The 19,473-nt window shown below is 38.7% G+C and overlaps 1 protein-coding gene across 2 annotated transcripts in view; it reads right to left on the bottom strand.

Annotated features, from left to right (window-relative positions):
- The window catches only part of RAB3C (RAB3C, member RAS oncogene family), a 270,897-nt gene that overhangs the window by 142,307 nt on the left and 109,117 nt on the right, over positions 1-19,473 (bottom strand). For both annotated transcript variants that reach the window (XM_026018988.2, XM_026018980.2), the window contains exon 3: positions 9,671-9,789. In XM_026018988.2, the coding sequence (XP_025874773.1) occupies positions 9,671-9,789 (119 nt within the window). The remainder of the gene's footprint in view (positions 1-9,670; positions 9,790-19,473) is intronic.

Genomic DNA, 19,473 nt, shown 5'->3' with positions numbered 1-19,473 from the left:
TTTTCGTTGGTGATTTTGTTGTTTAAAATGGCCTCCGAGCATAAAACTGAAGTGCTGCCTGGTGTCCCTAAGTGCAAAAAGGTGGTGATATGCCTGTGCAGAAATATGTGTGTCAGATAACCTTCATTTCAGCATGAATTTGCTGCTCTTGGCTAAAAATTCAAAGTTCACGGATCAACAATATACATGAAATAAAGTGTCTTTAAGTGGAAACACAGCTAAAACCAAGTACACACTGATCCACTGGCAAAAATGTGACCAGAAGCTCACAGCAACCTGACTCTCAACTTTCCCGATGGAGCAACAATTCAGTATGCACCAACTCAACATTTCTGGTGACTTCATGCAGTGTAACATCCTTAAACAACAAAAGCAGACTGTATTTTGATATCAGAGCCAAGATATAATAGTATTTTTTGAAGGGGTGCATGTAGGATGTCAGAAAACAAGGAGTTAAGATTAACCCCCATGTTTCTGGCCTGGTAAACCAAAAAGGACATGCAAAAGACAGTTGAGGGGACAGGGTGTGTGTTTATTTCAGGTGTATTGGGAAGGGCTATGGATTAGAAGCTATCTATCCTTTAAATATAAGCTTGAGTTTACGTTGGGTTATCTGTGCAAGAAAAATGTTTTAAGCCTAGGGCAGTGCAGCAATGAGGGATTGAGTTACTAGGATCCAGGGAGAGGAAAGCCTCCTTGATGCCCACTGTGGGGTGGTAATGAGCCTTGGCATCATACATCTGTGTTCTAATCCCACCACTACCCACTCTCAACCGACTCTGGTTAGTAGGACCCTTAACAAGATTAGGAGGCCATAGATGGAGGCTCCGGAATTGTTCATCTTATCCTAAGTGTTATTACCAGTCTTAAATTCTTTCATATTGAACATGATGTCAATTTCATTTAAGACCATGCTATATTTTGGGATAACAAAACACTGCAGAGGAAGAGAATGTTTGAAGGTGAAATTTCATTCTGGTTCTAGCACATCTGCAATGGTACCCTGAACGTCATAGAAATGAATTATTTAGAACTGGTGGGAAGATGGTGTTAGACTTTTATCCTCAGTCTGGTGGTTTTTAAAAAATATCAATCTGCTCACCAGATTTCCTGCCTCAAAAGAAAACCCACAAAAAAACAAAAAAACAAACTTATATTTAGAGTTCCTCACTGTGTCATAAAAAGCCAAATGTAAATAAATAAGGTGGGGGAAGATAAGTCAGTGACATTCTCCTACAGGAAATATAGCAGCCTGTGGCCATGCCATACTTAGAACAGAAATGCATTTCAAGTTAGGAATGGGAAAATTTTAAGTCAAGTTGAAAGGCACTGCTCTAGGCATGGACCACTGAGTCTTGGGTGCTGGGTGTCTAGGAAGAGCCTGGACAAAGGATCCAAATTCCATATTCCTGGGGCCATGCTCAAACTGGGACCCAGGTAACTCTCTGGCCACTGCTCATCTGATAAACATTTCAAAGTCAGTGAAATTTTCAATGGTGATTTTGTGTTGCAAGAACTAATAAAATCTATTTGGGACTTGTCTCTCTAATCATTTATTTAATTTGTTTCTTAAAAAAAAGTTTTTATTTATTTATTCATGAGAGACTCAGAGAGAGAGAGAGAGAGGTAGAAACATAGGCAGAGGGAGAAGCAGGCTCCCTGTGGGGAGCCTGATGAGGGACTTGATCTCAGGACCCGGGATCAAGAACTGAGTCAAAGGCAGAGCCTCAACCACTGAGTCACCCAGGCGCCCCTATTTAATTTGTTTCTTAAAGCAAAGCCCATGGGAGCATTCAAAGCACAGAACACTATTAAAAAAAAAAAAAAAGAGGTAACTTCTGTTTTCTCACATAATGGAGCCACTAAAGTCCTGCCCTTGACTCTACAACTCCACACAGTTTGTTCTCTAACAAACTGTGGGTGTAAGCATATGGGGATCTGGAAAATTAGTCTACCTACTGACCATGACTCCACATATTTTAACCATGTGGACAAATCCGAAGGATTGCAGTTCCCAATATGATTGTTTACAGCCACCTTACTTTTCCACATCTTTTTACAAAACACTCCAATTAAGTCAGAGAGCTTCAAGGGATGCACATTCTCCATGCAAGTTCTACTCACTCATTCAATAAATATGTCTTAAGTGGGCACTCAGTGCCATTCCTTAGGGTAGACACTGGGACAAGAAGGTGAAGAAGACAAGCGTAGTCCTTTTTTTTCAAGGAACTTGGAATTCAGCAGGAAAACAGAGCACTAAATAAACAAACACAGTATGTTTTAAGATACACGTGCCATAATGTTTAGAGAGTATATTCCAGAAGCAACTAAAAGAATATGGTATTTGGAAAAAACATTTAAAAAAATGATGGACAACCTGAGATCTGAAGGACAAGAAATCGGCTTGATCTTGGGGTTGAAGGGATGTGCTTTTGATAGAAGGCAGAGGATGTGCAAAGGCCCAGAGGAAGAGAAACCCAGAGGTATGTGAAATTCAAAAGACTGAGAGAAGTTCAAAAACTAGACTTGTTAACAATTACAATACAAGGTGAGCATTTGTAGTCCAAATACTAGACACAATATTAGTGTCTGAGACCTTCTTCAGAGTGTGAGACCTCACACTGTCTTCTACCTAAGGTACAGGATAGAAAAATGATATTTAGGGAAGATAGTCTAGGTAGCATGGAATCCAAGCATTCCCTTGAGTGGTCACCATTCAGTTCCTGGATCGCTAGGGACCGCACGAAGTCTATGAGTTCAGAGTACAGTATTTGCCTAGCATCTCATGGGGGCCTTCATTGAACATGCTTTAATGTTTGCCTCCCATGTTTTGTGGCAAAACTGTAAAAAAGGAGTCTCCTGAGGTCTTTTTAATACTAGTTGTATAAGCCATCATTGACATAAACCCAATGTGTCCCAAATAAAAGACATTACCATCAGAATTTAATTCAAAGAAAACTTTCTTTGCCTTGGGGGATTGGAGTGCTATTTCTCCCCTTCCTATAATGAGAGCTATAGAACACCTCATGTTTACTGCCCCCACCCCACCATTGGCCTTGATTTCCACCTTGATTTCCAAGAATCCCAGAACTAAATTGCACTCCATTTCATCCTTTGGATTTCCATAAGCTTTAGAATTCTGACACCTTTTATGTGCTCCCCAGATCTTCTTGCTTTACCTGCTTGAGGCAGCTCTTGGTCACTTGTTACATGGCTCCCACTAGACACCTCTCCAAGGGCTCTGCTCAACCATCACCTCCACACGAGAAAGTCATAACCCAAAGCAGCTCCCCTCAGGCCAATGCCATGGTCTCTTGCCTCCCACACTGAAGCTCCCCTTCTGCTACTAAAATGAGTCATCCATGTATATGGAACTTGGGCTCCTCCCTCCTGGTGCCCTGAGACTGTATACTTCACAATAAAGAATTAGCATGTTAGCTTTTTCCACCCCATTTCCAATGAATGAGGGCTAAAACAATTATTCATTTCTGATTCTTGGGAGTTACTCAACTAATCCTATTTTATTAACCATATTGTATGTCTCTTTTGTATTTCCTTCCTCACATTCTTGTATTTTTTTTAATACTTGTAGACTCCAGATAAATGTATAGATAAGCTCACAGTGAGTTTCATTTTGTAATAATTTTAGAGAACTTTGTAATTTGGCAAAATAAAAGAAGCTATTTTTATTTAATTCCTCAAATAAAATTCCACTGGAAAATTGAAAGCACAGTCTAATGTATTTTCAAAAAAGGGATAGCCACCATTTCCTCACCATGATCTGCTAGCTTGTTGCTATTCTCTCTAAATCCCTATGCCTGGCTTCTTAACACTTTAGAATTTGTGTGTAATGAAATGCTAAGAAATTTAACACTTAACCTGAATGTCCCTATGGTTGGCTTAAGGATTTTACTGAGATCACAACTGAAAACCATTTTCTTTCCTTTTTGTGCAACTGAAGTGTATTTTGTAGGGCACCTGGGTGGTTGAGTGGTTGAGCATCTGCCTTTGGCTCAGGGTGTGATGCTGGGGTCCTGGGATCAAGTCCAGCATTAGGGTCCCTGCATGGAGCCTGCTTCTCCCTCTGCCTAGGTCTCTGCCTCTCTCTCTCTCTCTCTGTGTCTCTCATGAATAATTAAATAAAACCTTTAAAAAAATGAAGTGCATTTTGTTAGGAAGAGTATTTGAAACTTTAGTTGCCGGTCTCAATTAATTTTTTATTTTTTATGATATATGTTTTTTATGCTTTTTTTTCCCTTTTGGCACCCTTAAGATCAGCACTCGAGACTAGTAATTTAGATATTATATTCCTTTGCATGTTTTTTTTTTTTGAGAAAGCTTTATTTCCTAGTGGGGAAAGTCACCAACAAATGTCACCAAGCTCCCTCCTTTCCCAAGTACTACGTACTAAAGCCATATATGTAAAGCAAGTATGAAATGCTGAACTGTATTACTTTGCCTAAACAGGTTTTTTTTCTTATTATACAATTCTGTTTTTATTCCATAAACATTTTCCAAGGTTTTTGACAGGTCAATTGTTTCAGTTAAGAATATTTTTAAAACTACCTATTTTGTGATGTTAACTATGTTAAATTGGGAATGCAAACAAGGAAGACATAGTATTGCTCTGCAAACAATTTGTAATCTATTAAGAACTTAAGACAAACATATACTTGAGAATGACACAAAGTTGAATATAATTAGTGCCATAGCAGTAAGGGACATAATAATATGAAATCTTTTGTTGGGAGGAAGAATAGAACCATTAAATCCTGACTATGTCAGTCTTAATTTCATATTTCTGTTGGGATATCAACAAAGGATGTGATCCTCCAGAGTTCTTTGGATCATCCATCCAAAATATACATTGTATTATTGTACAGTAATAGATTACTTTATGATGTCACTTATATGAGGCACTTAGAATAGTCAAATTCATAGAGATGGAAAGTAGAATAGTGGTTGCCAGGGGTTGAGGGGAGGAAAAGAGGGAAATTTATTATTTAAAAGGAATAGAATTTCAGTTTTGCAAGATGAAGGGTTTTGGAGATAGATGGTGGTGACGGTTGTGACAACACTAAGAATGCATTTAATACCACTAATGGTATGCTTAAAAAATGGTTAAGGTTGAAGATTTTGCTATGTGTATTTTACTACAATAAAAATTCAGAAAAAAATTATAGGATTGTACTGTATTCAGTACGAGAGAAACAAGATTAATGAATTCACAGGCTGATACAGAAGAAAAATGTAATCAAAATAACAACAGTTTGCTAGGTTCTGTACATGGTTTATAGAAAGGGCTAGGGTACCATGGATTCAGACATAAGAGTGTGACTAACTTTGTGCACGGGCATTGGAAATTGGGGTGTGTAGAAAAGGGGGTAGCAGTATATATGAAAGCTTCATACAAGAGTTGATATTTGAGCTGGCCTTAAAAGGTGAATAAGAGGGGCACCTGGGTGGCTCAGTCTGTTAAGCATCTGTCTTTGGCTCAGGTCATGATCCCAGAGTCCCAGGATCCAGCCCCGCATTAGGCTCAGGCTCCCTGAGCCTGCTTCTTCCTCGGCCTCTCCCTGAAGCTTGTGCTCTCTCTCTTGCACTCGTGCTCTCTCAAATAAATAAATAAAATCTTAAAAAAAAAAAGGTGAATAAGAGTTGGAAAGATAACAGAGAAGGTATTCCAAACAGAGGCACAGAGGTATTAAAGGGATCAAACATCTATAAATTGAGCAAAGTTGTCTGGCTGAAGCACAGGACCAGTGGAGGAGAGTGGTAGGAGGCGATGTTAGTGACACAGATGGGTAGAGGCTACACTGCTTATCATGTTTAGATTATGTTCTAAACCAATAGCCTTAGTCAGAAATAGGCTTCAGGATTACTTGTGAAGGTTTCAAAAATGCATATGGCCAGATTTATCACTGAAGATTTGGTTTAGTATGTTCAGAGTGGACTCTGGGCTTCTTCATGTTGTCAAAGGTCCACAGTAATTCAGATGGGCTTCCAGACGCCCTATGATAGGTAATGTGACACTGCTAAAGATTTTATTTTTAAGGCATGTTAAGGTTTGGGATGCCTGGGTGGCTGAGTTGGCTGAGCATCTGACTCTTGTTTTTGGATCAGGTCATGATCTCAGGGTCATGGGATCAAGCCCCATGTTGGCTCCATGTTCAATGGGGAGTCTGCTTGAGATTCTCTCCCTCTCCCTCTGCCCCTCACCTCTGCTCATTCTTTCTCTCTTTCTGTGTCACCAAAATCAATCAATCAATCAATCAATCAAGCTTTTTTGGAAAAAAAGTGTTAGTGTTAAGGTTCACTAGCTCTAAAGGCTCTAAAGGCAGTATGATATAGGATGTGGAGTGGGTGGGACCTGAAGGGAAAAAGACAAGACAGAAGGTTTGTAAAGCAGATGAGAACTAATGACAGTTTGGGTGAAGACAGTGGCAACAGAGGATAAGAATAGATTGAAAGGCATTCCAAAAGTCAAAATTATTGGACTTGATGGCCAAGTACATCACAATGTATAAAAGAGAGAAATCAAAAACACTGCTCAGATTTCTACATCAGATAACTGGATGATGGTGGATCCATTAACTGGGATAGAAAATGCTGGCATAAATCCAATGTCTGGTAGATTGTCAAACAAGTGGGTGCTCAATAAATGTTTGTTGAGTGAATAAAACCCCTCTAATAATAATGATCATACAACTGTGGATTGTAAAAAAACGAGTAAGGATTTTGTCGGTTTTGTTGGTTTTTGACAGATCTAGATGTGCTGGGGAGGGGAGAGAGTAGGCTGTGAGGAAGATATGCAAAGCAGGAGGTAACATCAAAGCAAAAACCCACAAAGGTTAGAAAGTTCTAGAAACAGTGAGTAGATGAGTTTACCTCTATGATAGTGAGAAGAGACTGTAAAGGTATAATGGCCTCATGGTGTGGTATGTCTGAATGTCAGGCTAAAGAAGTTTTAATTAATTCGGAAGGTGATGGTAAGTCATGGCTTTTATGCAGAAGTCTTTAGGATGATGGTCTTTAGGACACTCTTACAGCAGCAGTGGGATAGGATTGCTTGGGACAGGAAGAAATCTAAGGGAAGAAAGATCAGTTAGGAGGCTACTGTGAGGGTAGAAGCAAATGATAATAATAAGAAGAACAATGATGGTCACAGTAGGAATGAGAGGCAGGAGCAGAATCCAGAGATATTTCAGAAAAAAATTAATATGTAAGATCAAGTTCCATATTGAGGTGGTTGGAGGTTAGAATTGGATTTAGGGTGAACCCTGGGTGACAGAGTGTTGTGGTGTCAGTGAGAAGAAAAAATGGCATCGGGAAGGTGAGCAATTTTAGGCAGAGATAAATGATTCCAAGGCATCAGCAAGGTATCCAGGTGAAGATATATTTTGGGCACCTGGAAATGCAACACTGCAGTTTAGAACACAGACTGGAGCCAGAAATGTAAACTTGGGAGCCATCCGGTATAAGTGATAAATGATGTGCGTGAGAGGATAGGAGAGCCAAGGAAAGTAAAAATGAGCCCAGTGGAACAAACCATGGGGGTACGCTTATGCTTGGCTGGGTGAAGGAAATCTTGGAAGTAAAAGAAAAGCAGTCCCAGGGAGGAACGAATAATTTGGAAAACATACCTTTGAATAAAAAAAAAGTGGGGGTGGAGAGCAGAGCTTCAAAAAACAAAGAGTGGTAAAGAGTCAAATAGGGAATTTGAGGCTGAGGAAGACTGGTATAGGGCAGGTGGTTGGCTGACAGGCGAGGAAGCATTGGTGGGGATGATGCTGGGTTGACTGGGGTGAGTGAGGGAAGGTGCGGGGTAGGCCATATGGAAGCCAAACGTCTCCACATCATTTCTGATGCCAGAGCCAGAAGTACCGAGAGCTTGGTTCCTGGCCTTGTTGCCATTTGGTTGTAATGCATTCAATTCTTGGTATTCTCAGTAGTCATATAACTTTCACTGAAACAACAGGGCAAGCACTGTGGGTGCAAACAGCATTTGGAACATGATTCATGAACACTTCGGGTCTGGGAGCACTGGGTCTCGATGCTTCCTGAGAGGAAAGCATCAAAGTTAAAATGACCATTTTGCACAGCTGTCTGTGTGCCAGAGCTGTGGGTGACAATTAACCAAATATCACCACACTATTAATTGAACAAATCTTTCTGTCACTAATTTGAAATGGTACTCTCATCATAAACTAAGTCCCCAGATGGATTTGTGTCTATGTTTGGACTCTGTTTCATTCCATTTTGTACCAAACCTGCTGGTATTTAATTGGGATTGCCTTGAATCTATGAATTAATTTGAGGAGAACTGGCATCTTTACAGTATTCAGTCTACTAAAAAGAAGCATACTTAAGCCTTCTTTTATGTGCCACGGTGGAAGATAATTACTTTTTCATATAGTCCCAAGCTCGTCCTTTTCAGTTTATAGCTATATATTTCCTTTTGGAGCTGCTATTGTAAAAGCATTATTTCTTGCATTGTAAGTGTGTGTGCATCTGCGTGTGGAAGTAGGAGAGATGTAGGTGTTTTCTCAGATGACCAATTAAAAATCAAAAGAAATAATCTAAAGCAAATTGAAGTTTTTAATAGCATCTGACCTTCAATGAGCTGATATACATATAAAAAATCACTTTGGATAATACTATGATGTAAAATGGGGAAAAATGAATGCACTTTATTTCACTTTTGTCTGGCTAACATTTCCACACATAAGCCAAGCTGGGACTGCAGTTGAAATGTGATGTCTGTTGAGGCCTGTTACCAGCAGTGGGAGCTCCATTTTCCTCTTTCTACCACACGAAGCCCTAGCTAGATGCTCGCTCTTGCCACCTGAAAGCCAACTCTGCTGAGCCCTGCTGCTTTGAATCCATGACCATGACCATCAGGTCTCCCACGTGTCCTCCCAAGGCGCTGGTGAATAGGCTTCAGGAAGCTGCACAAGCTCTCCGCTGCAGAGCATACTCACCAGGGACAGAGGGGTTTGCACAGAGTTGATGTAGCCACAAGTCAGGACACGCTTGGCTTTTATTTCTGCCTTTATCCCAGTCCTCCGAAACTTTTCAACTTGAAGAAAAACTGAGAACTATTTAACAAATCTGGACAAGGGGTCAGCAAGCTTTTATTGCAGACAGCCAGAGAGAAAACGTTTCAAGCTTTATGGGCCATATGGTTTCTGTGAAAACAACTTAACTGTGCTGTTGTAGTGTGAAAGCAGTCCTAGACAATAAGGAAATGAGCCTGGCTATGTTCTAATAAAACTATTTACGAAACAAGTGGTGGGCCAAATTAGGCCCAGAGGCCAGACTTGGCCCTATGGTTCACAGTTTGCAAATCCCTATTTTAGACCATCAAATTTCCAAACCATTTATTATTTATATTAAAAAAAATAACAGTCTCCATGGAACTAAGCGTGACAGGCTGCAAAGCACTGGAAGGTTAAAATGTAGAAAATCACCAGAATCAGCTCTCGTATCAATCTCTAAACAACAACCCTAAGCATAGCTTGTATTTGTCTGCTTTATGAAGCACAAGGGGATTATAGTAGACAACAAACACACATATTACACTAAAGTGTGGTCACTGCTTTGAGGGGGAAGAGAAAGTCAAATGAAAACACCATTATTATTAGTGATGGGAGTATTTGTTCTTACTTACCAATCCTGTACTGCATTGAAGGATTCTTCATTTGTGATGTCATACATTAAAATAAAGCCCATGGCCCCACGATAATAGGCTGTGGTGATAGTCCTGTATCTTTCCTGGCCTGCTGTGTCCTAAAAAATAACAACAATAATCTCTCAAAAAATAAGGCAATACATACTTGGGTAAGTGATTAATTATTCCAAAAACAGTCATAATAGGGAATCTAGATTATACTTGCAAAGTATAACTATATATGTTTTTCATCTTGTTTTCCCTCATGATTTTCATATGGCAGCTCTGCAATATTATGAAAAAATTCTTTTTTGGTAAAGATCTAGCTCAAAATACCTTCTACATATGTTCATTCCTGTTAAGCAGCAGATAACCATAGATAATACAATAAAAAGAAAGATTATACATATCAAAGTCTGTAACTTTTTGTATAGTTTAAAACTAGAGGGGTTCATTAGTCCCATCATTATGTATTTATAATCTATCTAAGTACAAACCACTGTGGGAGAAAAGAAGAATTTCATGAAAAGGTCCCTGCTTTTAAAAGCACACAGTTTAATCTCAGTTCATTCAACTGTAAAGGACTAAAAATATCTGCTTTGTGTGAATGTTTGAGTTAAAAGACCTGTACTTCCTGCTCTCCTATTACATTGCTGGGGGAGCATGGACAAGCCATAGGACTTCTGTAACTAAGCCTCTCTAAAGTCTAGCATGTTTGTTGGGAGTACATGAAACAGTGTACGTGAAGTGCCTCACACAGAGCCTGGCACACAAACAGCGGTCGATAAATGCCAAGTCTTAACTGCTGTTCCTAAAGGTTGGGGAGGCAAGGCTAGCATAAGATGGGAGAGAGGAGCTTACAAATACAGGGGTTCAGGACCTGCAGAAGAGATTGCACACAATAGTGAGATCTGGGAATAAGCAGACACATCACTGAAGTCACCTATGTCATGTACGCTGTTCAGTGTAGCTCAAGAAATTATTCCTCAATTCAACTGACTCTTGCCCATTTGTCTTCACAGGATCTGGGTTATGGCTTATAATACCATGCTCCTAGGTTTTCCCCTTCACCATTTATCCTGAAGACCAGGCTCTGATTTCTCTTTCCTAGTACTTCAGGTGCTGAGCACTTTGGACAAAAATGTTATCTTCTTCCTGACTTTAGTCTGGATCCTCGTTCTCCTCTTATTCCCAGAGATGCCTCCTTTGCACACAGAGTACATCCCAGCTTCCTCTAAGACTGAATAGCCCTTAGAGGGGAAGCTAATGTGTTGGATGATACAAGAATAGCTTCTTTGTTGTCAAAATGAAACTAACATCTCCTGGGTCTCACCCTTGGGATGGGCTCAGGCTGGATATGCTATTCCTCAACCACAGGTATTCTGCTTGGATGCTTACACTCCACCATAGACTAACCCATAAGAAACTTGAGATTGCTTACAATTTTCTCCTAATCTGTGTGGTATGGTTTACTCACCCCCTGCAATTTCAAAGGAGGGTGTTCTCCTCCTCCTGAAGAAGGCTGAGGAAATCAATAAATGATTCCAGGAGAACACAGGGGCATGAAGCAGAAGTTGAAAATTAGCCAAGGATGTTACTTTTCATGAAACCAGCAACAAGGACCAGGCGTGGGACTGGCCTGACTAGAAGATACTTATGTGGTGATATCAGGAGAATAAATTTCTAAAGATAGGATGGAAACAAATTATGGTACCCCAAATAGCAAAAATAGAGCAAAATCTGTGGGAAAGAGAAAACAAAAAGGAAGGTATAGATTTTACCACATGAAAATTTGACAATTCCCTGAATATAAAAAAAGGTATAAAAAAAGGTATAAATAAAATTTAAATGATAATCAAATAAAGTGAGAAATATATTTGCCTTGTAGCAGAGAGACCAAAGGTTACTCCCCTTAATATATTAAGTAGTAGGTAACAATTTTATTTATTTTTTATTTTTTTCTTTTTAAAGATTTTATTTATTTATTCATGATAGTCAGAGAGAGAGAGAGAGAGAGAGAGAGAGAGAGGCAGAGACACAGGCAGAGGGAGAAACAGGCTCCATGCAGGGAGCCCGACGTGGGATTCGATCCTGCGTCTCCAGGATCGCGCCCTGGGCCAAAGGCAGGCGCCAAACCGCTGCACCACCCAGCGATCCCCATAGGTAACAATTTTAAAAAGATAAAAATCTAGAGAAAAAAAGCTTTTTAGCATTGATTGAGTAGTCTTCCCACAGGTTGGGGACCCTATTCCTGCTGCCTTCTCTATGTAACAGACAGCTTTCCCCTGATTTTTCACTAGGAGAAAATAGCCAGTACACCCAAGGCACTGCTAAAAGGTGACCCAGACCCTTCCTGTCAGGCATGTCTTCCACATAGACACTGAATAATAGTGTGTTGGAAAAACTATGACATCTCTTTCTTCTTGACCTCTTCCGGTGATGGCTTCCCTTTTCATAAGATGTTAATTTTATTTTGACAGTAAAGAAACTAGTTTTAGCATGATAAAACATTCATTTCAGTCTGTGAGTGTATTTAATCTTTGAGAGAGCAGAAATCAAGGCCCCATTATATTATGATTGATATGTTACAGGAAACCACACGGTTGGATAGCCACTATCAAAATTTGAAAGTAGATAGAAGGAGACAAAAAACAGCTTTCATGAAAAAAAAAAAAAAGATAGAAGCTTTCAGAAAGCATTTAAGTCACAGCAAGGATCAGGACCTTCCTCACCATTCTGATTTGAACCCAGAAACACAATCTAACTGGAGGTAGTTGTCACCTAAAAGCTCTCAGGGAGAATAAGAAATTGCACCACATAGGGGTAGTGTTTTAGGGAATACAGAGGGTAGTTTTCCTTCCCATTGCAAAGACAATACAAAAGAGTAAAACTAAGCTAATAAATCAGGCACCAAGTTGGCTCTTCATTGGTTTTGAGTCCTGAAAACAATTTCAGAATCACAAATTCATTAGCATATTCTCTCCCATGGTATCAGGAAGAAAAAGAAGTCAGAAAAACACTTCATTACATTTGACATTTACTAATGATGATAGAAGGTTGTATCTGAAAGAAAGGAACATTTTATAATGTCAAGTGCCACTAATGTAATTAAATGTGAGCAGTCTCAGAAGGTAACTGGCTAAAATGGGACCTCTTCTCAATTTGCTCAGAAAAATGGCTCCAAACCTTGGTTTTGCACTGTTCCTCTGCTCGATTAATTCTGATAACTGGGGATACCTGCTGATTTCCTATAAATGTAGGCTTCCTATAATTGAAAAACACAACTGGAAATCTCTTACAAAGAACATGAAGGTTAAGAATATGATTAAAAGTGAAAACTTTCTTCCATGAAAGTTAGCTGTCATTTTCTTCTCTTCTAAAAAAAATAAAATCATTTTGGGTGGTTTAAATATTTTGATTTCTCATTCATGTTTGTTTTGTTTTGTTCTTAGAGAGAGCTCCCATGCAAGTGAGTGGTGGCATGGAACAGGGAAGGGGGACAGGTGGGGAAGGAGAGAAAGAATCCTGAAGCAGACTCCCAGCTGAGTGTGGAGCCCAACGTGGGACTCAATCTCATGACCCCGAGATTATGACCTTAGCCAAAATCAAGAGTCAGGTGCTTAACCAACTGAGCCACCTAGGCACCCAATTTCTCATCCATGTTTTTAAGAGGGATTTTTTACTTTAACGATGGGTTTGATTAGCAATACTTGAGTATACGTTAAGAAAGAACTGTAAAATGTAAAATATTAGAGCTTGATAAGTAGAAGTGATTCAGTTTGAATTTTGGAATTTTTGTCTTTGCTTTTTTTTGCCTTCATTTTTTTTCTGATGAAATATTCTATATATTTTTAACTGTATGTATTGCATTCCCAAACTCTTCTGAAGTTAATGCAGAGATAATGTGCAGTTTTAAGACAGAGGGAATAGCCTTGGTTTGTAAGGTCTGAATTACATTATAGTTTGATTTTTGTTTATAATGCTCTCTGTATTGGGGTAAAGGGAAAATGAAAGTAAACATTAGGAAAAGAATATAACTCAAATAGTATCATCACAATCAAAATACATTTACTGAATGTCTAGAGAGAGAAAAATAGATTGAAGGATAGATTATCCTAGTATATTATAAAATAGATAATTTTATGTGTGAAGAACCTAAACCAAACACATTGATGTTAACTCATCAACAAAAGTAATTTAAGTAAGGGAAATAATATGTGATATCCCAAAAAGACTGTCAACAGAAATGCAATATGAAGATCCTGCAACATAAGACATAAAACACACATTATTGAATTTCCAACACACGTTATTGACTGTCCAAATAGACACAAAGATATGAAATGGAATAAATACTCAGTCATTAAGCATCCAAAGAAGTAGTAGTCTCTTGTGCTTTGCTACCTATTACTTGTAGGAATTATTTTGAATCATCAAATGAAGATTAAACTCTCCTTAATATAGTTTAATATTACTGCTGATTGATCGATTCATTGATTCATTTGTTCATTCACTCAATAAACATTTGGTGAATACCTACTACCAGGTAGGGATTGCAATCAGTTTATTTTTTATTATTTTTTATTTTTTGCAATCAGTTTAGATTGAATTTATAATCTATCTGTTGGAGATATGTTTCTGTATATCTTAAAGCTCTACACACTAAACGCATTTCATTAGTCAGAATATCATATTCCGTACATGACAAAAAAATTCAGTAAAATCATGAAAATATCATTTCTAAAGAACAAGACAGCCTAGCAATTTAAAATTATAATTGAGGCCACCTGCTCAGCAGTGAGGTTTTCTGGTTCATGGCCACTGAGTGGTCTACATTGTATTCCCTCTGAAAAATATGTTTAAACTCTAACCCCAGAACTTGTGAATGTGACCTTATTTGGAAATAGGGTCTCTGTAGGCATAATCAAGTTAATATGGGTTCATGCTGGGTTAGGGTAGGCCATAACTAGTATCCTCTGAAGAAGAGGAAACAGAGACACAGATCACACAGAGATGGTCACATGGAAGCAAAGGCAGAGATTGGAGAGATACATCAATGAGCCAAGGAAGCCAAGCATTGCTGGCAACCACCAGAAGTTAGGAGAGAGGGATGAAATGAATTCTCTGCTAGAACCTGAGAGGGAACATGGGCCTGCCAATGCTTTTATTTAGGACTTTTAGTCTCCAGAACTGTGAGACAATAAATTTCTGTTGTTTTAAGTCACTCAATTTGTGGTACTTTATTACTCAGCACTAAGAAGCTAACAGTCACTGACCCCAGTTTGGAATCTTTGTGATCAGGGCAGAAGCAATATAAATTTCACAGCTACCCACACACCTGTTTACTACTCTACAGAAGAGAAAATATCAAAAGTTAAAGATAGCCTTATGGACAAGGCTAACATAGTTTCACTGTGTGAATTCAGGAAGGATGTTATGCTAAAGTGCATTACTATATTCCATTTACATAATATTAATTCTGTTTAAGAAAAGGTGAGTTGATATGCGCTTGGGATTTTAAAAGATAGATCTTTATATATTTACGTGCACATACATACAAGGTAATTAGAAGGAAAGAACAATGTCACTTGAAATGACAACAATTATATATATTGCTTTATGTTGATATTTCACCCCTAAATGATTGACATGCTATTGTAGAAAGATCCATAGTCATGACATACACTGAGACATGACCCTCCAAAATGGTGATAATTACACATCATTTCTCTTATGTGATGGTACTTTCCCTCAAGTTGTATTTATTTTTTCATTTTCATTAGTAGGCAAGCATAAAACAGCATTGCATATAGTCTTATAAATATAGTAAGCCAAACAAGAAGCTTAAATATTTTATGCTTTCTTGTGGCATATTTATTTTTGGAATGAAGTAAGAACTTTTTTCCTAACAGCAGTTAATCTTCTATTAAAATAAAATTTACAAACCACTTTTCTCTACTGATCTTGTATAAACAGGCCTTTTGAATTCATTTACACACATTTACACAAGCATCTGTAAGTCAAGGCCACATTTTAGAAGAGAGTACTAAGAAACTGGTCTCTAAATAGTTCTTCAATCAATTTAGATGTCCTTCTTACCAAGTGTCCTTTATCTATCCTTCTTACACCAGTTTATTGATCAGATTTTCTTGTTATGATGTTTAGCTTTGAAATACTCAAACCTTCATTTTATAATGGCACCCACTTCTAAGTAAATCATGATAAAATAAACCCGAGGCAGAGGATAAAACTTGACCTATTATTTCTTGGCAGTGTTACCATGGCAATTCATCTTCCCTGAAGAGAGGGACAGCCACATACAGCTTTTTTATAGGTGGCCTTTGACTCCACTGTCAGTAAGACCCTAACATATTAACCAATTATATGTTTCTGTTCATGAAAGTTGAGACACTTTTCAGTAAACACTAAATGCTCTGGCAAACTTGCTTCAAGACCTAAACAAAACTCACAATCAAAGCCATGTAAAGGGCATCTTTACTCATTTTATTTAAGAGCTTGTTTTCTAAGAATGATTAACACAAAGGCAGAGAAAGATGCCATTTTTTACTTTCTTTTTAATTAATCTCTTTGACATACTTCTTCCCACTGGGATTTTGATTATGCTCAATTTTGTCAAAACCTGGGGCATAAATACTTAAATGAAGGCAAGCTCAGAGCTTTTAGCCAAGGGTGGTGATTGTTTTTCTTCACTGAACACAATTCAACATGTTTACAATGATCAAAGGATAACAGGCTTTCGAGTGGGAATCTTATTGTTGGCCTAAAATTGGCAACTAAGACTCAAAACTAGACCCATTACAAAGGGATGGAGCTTTCACTCACATGAGCCACATGCCAGTTAGATTGGGTTGGGCGAGTGCCCTCATGGGCAGTGGGAGTGTCGACCTGCACTTGCACAGGGGTGTCTAAGACCTGGAGAGAGATGGCAGGGTGGATGGGGCAGGGGCAGAAGAGAGTCTGATGTCTCACTGGTTTGCATGGCTAGGTTCCATGAGTTTCCCATGGACAGATAAACACCACAGCAGGTAGCTGCACTTGAGACATCTAACCATTAATTCACTTTGTGAGAGGTATGGGAGTCTCCTGGATGAGGTATGGGAGTCTAGTAGTATCCTAAGGGGGAAAGGAGGGAGTTGAAGGAATGTTAAAAGGAAAGGAACCTGAGTAAAACTTCCACGTCATGGCACTGTGAAGCTCTGCAGGGCTCCCTGAACATCCTACAAAAGGGAACCAGCATTCAGCTGTATGTCACACGGAAGGTGTGGACAACAGGATAGGCTTAGCTGGAGAAGTCAAGAGAGAACCATAATTCACATCCAATTAGGTGGAGTCATCTGCTCTCTCCCTACCTCCCAGCGCTCTTTCCATCTCTGACGCGGGAAGAGCAAGAACCAGAAAATGGAGGGACATAAACGGTGAAAAACTGGATCGAACCCCTCTTACTATTGTACCACCAGCCCCTTGGAATACAGCCAGATTTATAATAAGGGAAGAATATGAGTATTAAATTGGATATGACAAGTGCATATTAAGCTAAGCTCGAGGCTCAACAATATTGAGCATTTTTTTGAATAGGCTTTATTTTTTAAGATATTAATCATTTCTTTTTAGAGAGAGAGAGAGTGCACACTGGGGGAGAAGCAGAGGAGGAGACCAATGGATAAGCAGACTCCTCACTGAGCGTAGGGCTTAATCTCATGACCCTTAGATCATGATCTGAATTTAAATCAAGAATCCCATGCTCAACTGACTGAGGCACCCAGGTGACCCAGGATTTATTTTTGTTAAAGTAGTTTTAGGTTCATAGTACAATTGAATGGAAAATTTAGAGATTTCTCATATAGAGATTTTCCTTCTACATAGTCTCATTCATAATCTTCCCCATTACCAACATCCCCCACCAGAGTAGTTACATTTGTTGCATGACTGAAACAGGACTGAGATAGAAATAATACTAATGCATGATATTTAACACTGATGGAGTTAGGCTTTTCACCATTCTAACCACCAGTGAAATTTAACAATGACAATGTGAAGACCGTAAACTTGAGCAGGACTTCCCACACTTCACAGTGAATTCACATCTATCATTTCATTTAATTATTCTGAGGTAGTAGACCATTCTAAAGATGACAAAACTTAGTAATAAAGAGGTTAGGCACCAGTTCTGAGTTACAGAACTATTACAGTGGGAAATAACAGGAGTCATATTAAAGCCAAGCTTTTCGCATATAAAGCCTAGTCCTCCCTCCAAATATTAGGTTGGATATTGAATAATCTAGATTTTCTTTTTCAGTCTGGTTCAATGTTTGATGTTATCATTTGGCTATTTAACACCTGCTCCACATATGTGTTTTTTGATCTTTGTCAGCTTCACTTTTCAAACTCTACTCATTCTTCAACCAAGGGTAGCTGTGCCTGGTCTCAACACTCAAATAAAACTGTTCATGCAAAAGAAATCAATGACATCCTGACTGCCACATCTAGTGGTTTAATTTTTGGTTCTGATCCCAGTTGTCCCATCTGAAACAATTATTACAGATGACAAGCCCTTATCTCTTTAAACCTACTCTTCCAGGGCATGGTTCTCTAGTATAGGGTATAAAGGGGCACCTGGGTGGCTCAGTGGTTGAGCATCTGCCTTTGGCTCAGGTTGTGATCCCTGGGTCCTGGGATCGAGTCCCGGGTCAGGCTCCCTGCAGGGAGTCTGCTTCTCCCTTTGCCTATGTCTCTGCCTCTTTCTGTGTCTCTCATGAATAAATAAATAAAATCTTTTAAAAAATTTAGGGTGTAAAAAGTCAAGATATTATTAAATGTGGAACAGTGGACAATACTGTTATGTAGAGTGGGAAGCAGTGGCTGATAAATTATTCTAAGCAACTGAGGTTGGAGAAATAAAGATATTATATTTTTATTTTAAATATAAATTGTGGAATTTTAACAATTACCTTATTTATAACAGATGTAATTTTCAAAGTAATAAAGGAAAGGATGAAATTGGAAACAATAAAAGCACTCAACAAATTCAAGACAAAGCAGTAAATGAATAGAAAGAATCATAGGACGGCCAAGCCAAAATCATAAAATAAGATATAAATACAGCAGTAATCAGGTTAAATGTTTATGGGCCATTTTTTCCAGTAAAAAGGTTCTGATGCACTAGATCAAAAATCCTATAAGAAAAAAATAAAAAGGTATTTAAAAACCTTCTATGACTTCAGAGCTGAAACAGACCTAGAAAATTTAGTTTCTTGTTTACAAATGTGGAAATGAAAGCCCAGAGAAGCCAGTGAGATAATCAAGTTCATGCAGCTAAAAAGTGCCAGATTTGGGGGATCCCTGGGTGGCGCAGCGGTTTGGCGCCTGCCTTTGGCCCAGGGCGCGATCCTGGAGACCCAGGATCGAATCCCACGTCGGGCTCCCGGTGCATGGAGCCTGCTTCTCCCTCTGCCTGTGTCTCTGCCTCTCTCTCTCACTGTGTGCCTATCATAAATAAATAAAAATTAAAAAAAAAAAGTGCCAGATTTTCGACCAGAACCCAGATTCCCTTACTTCCAATATGATGCTCTGTTAAATTGTATTCCATTCTTCTTTTCAATAAAAATATATTTAATCTTTATAGACTAAGTTCTGTATGCACCTTCTTTCCTTCCTGAAAATACTAGGCCTGCATCCCAGACTGATGACATTTTCTCCTAGAGGGTAGAGAAAACTGTGATTAGTAATAAGAATAAAAACACAGTAATTTAAAAACTACCCTAGGTGATTTTCTTCCTATTGCC

The sequence above is a fragment of the Vulpes vulpes genome, chromosome 2 (assembly GCF_048418805.1).
Source record: "Vulpes vulpes isolate BD-2025 chromosome 2, VulVul3, whole genome shotgun sequence".
Lineage (NCBI taxonomy): Eukaryota > Metazoa > Chordata > Mammalia > Carnivora > Canidae > Vulpes > Vulpes vulpes.
Note: the sequence above shows the minus strand (reverse complement) of the source record. Positions and strands in the feature narration are given on the sequence as shown.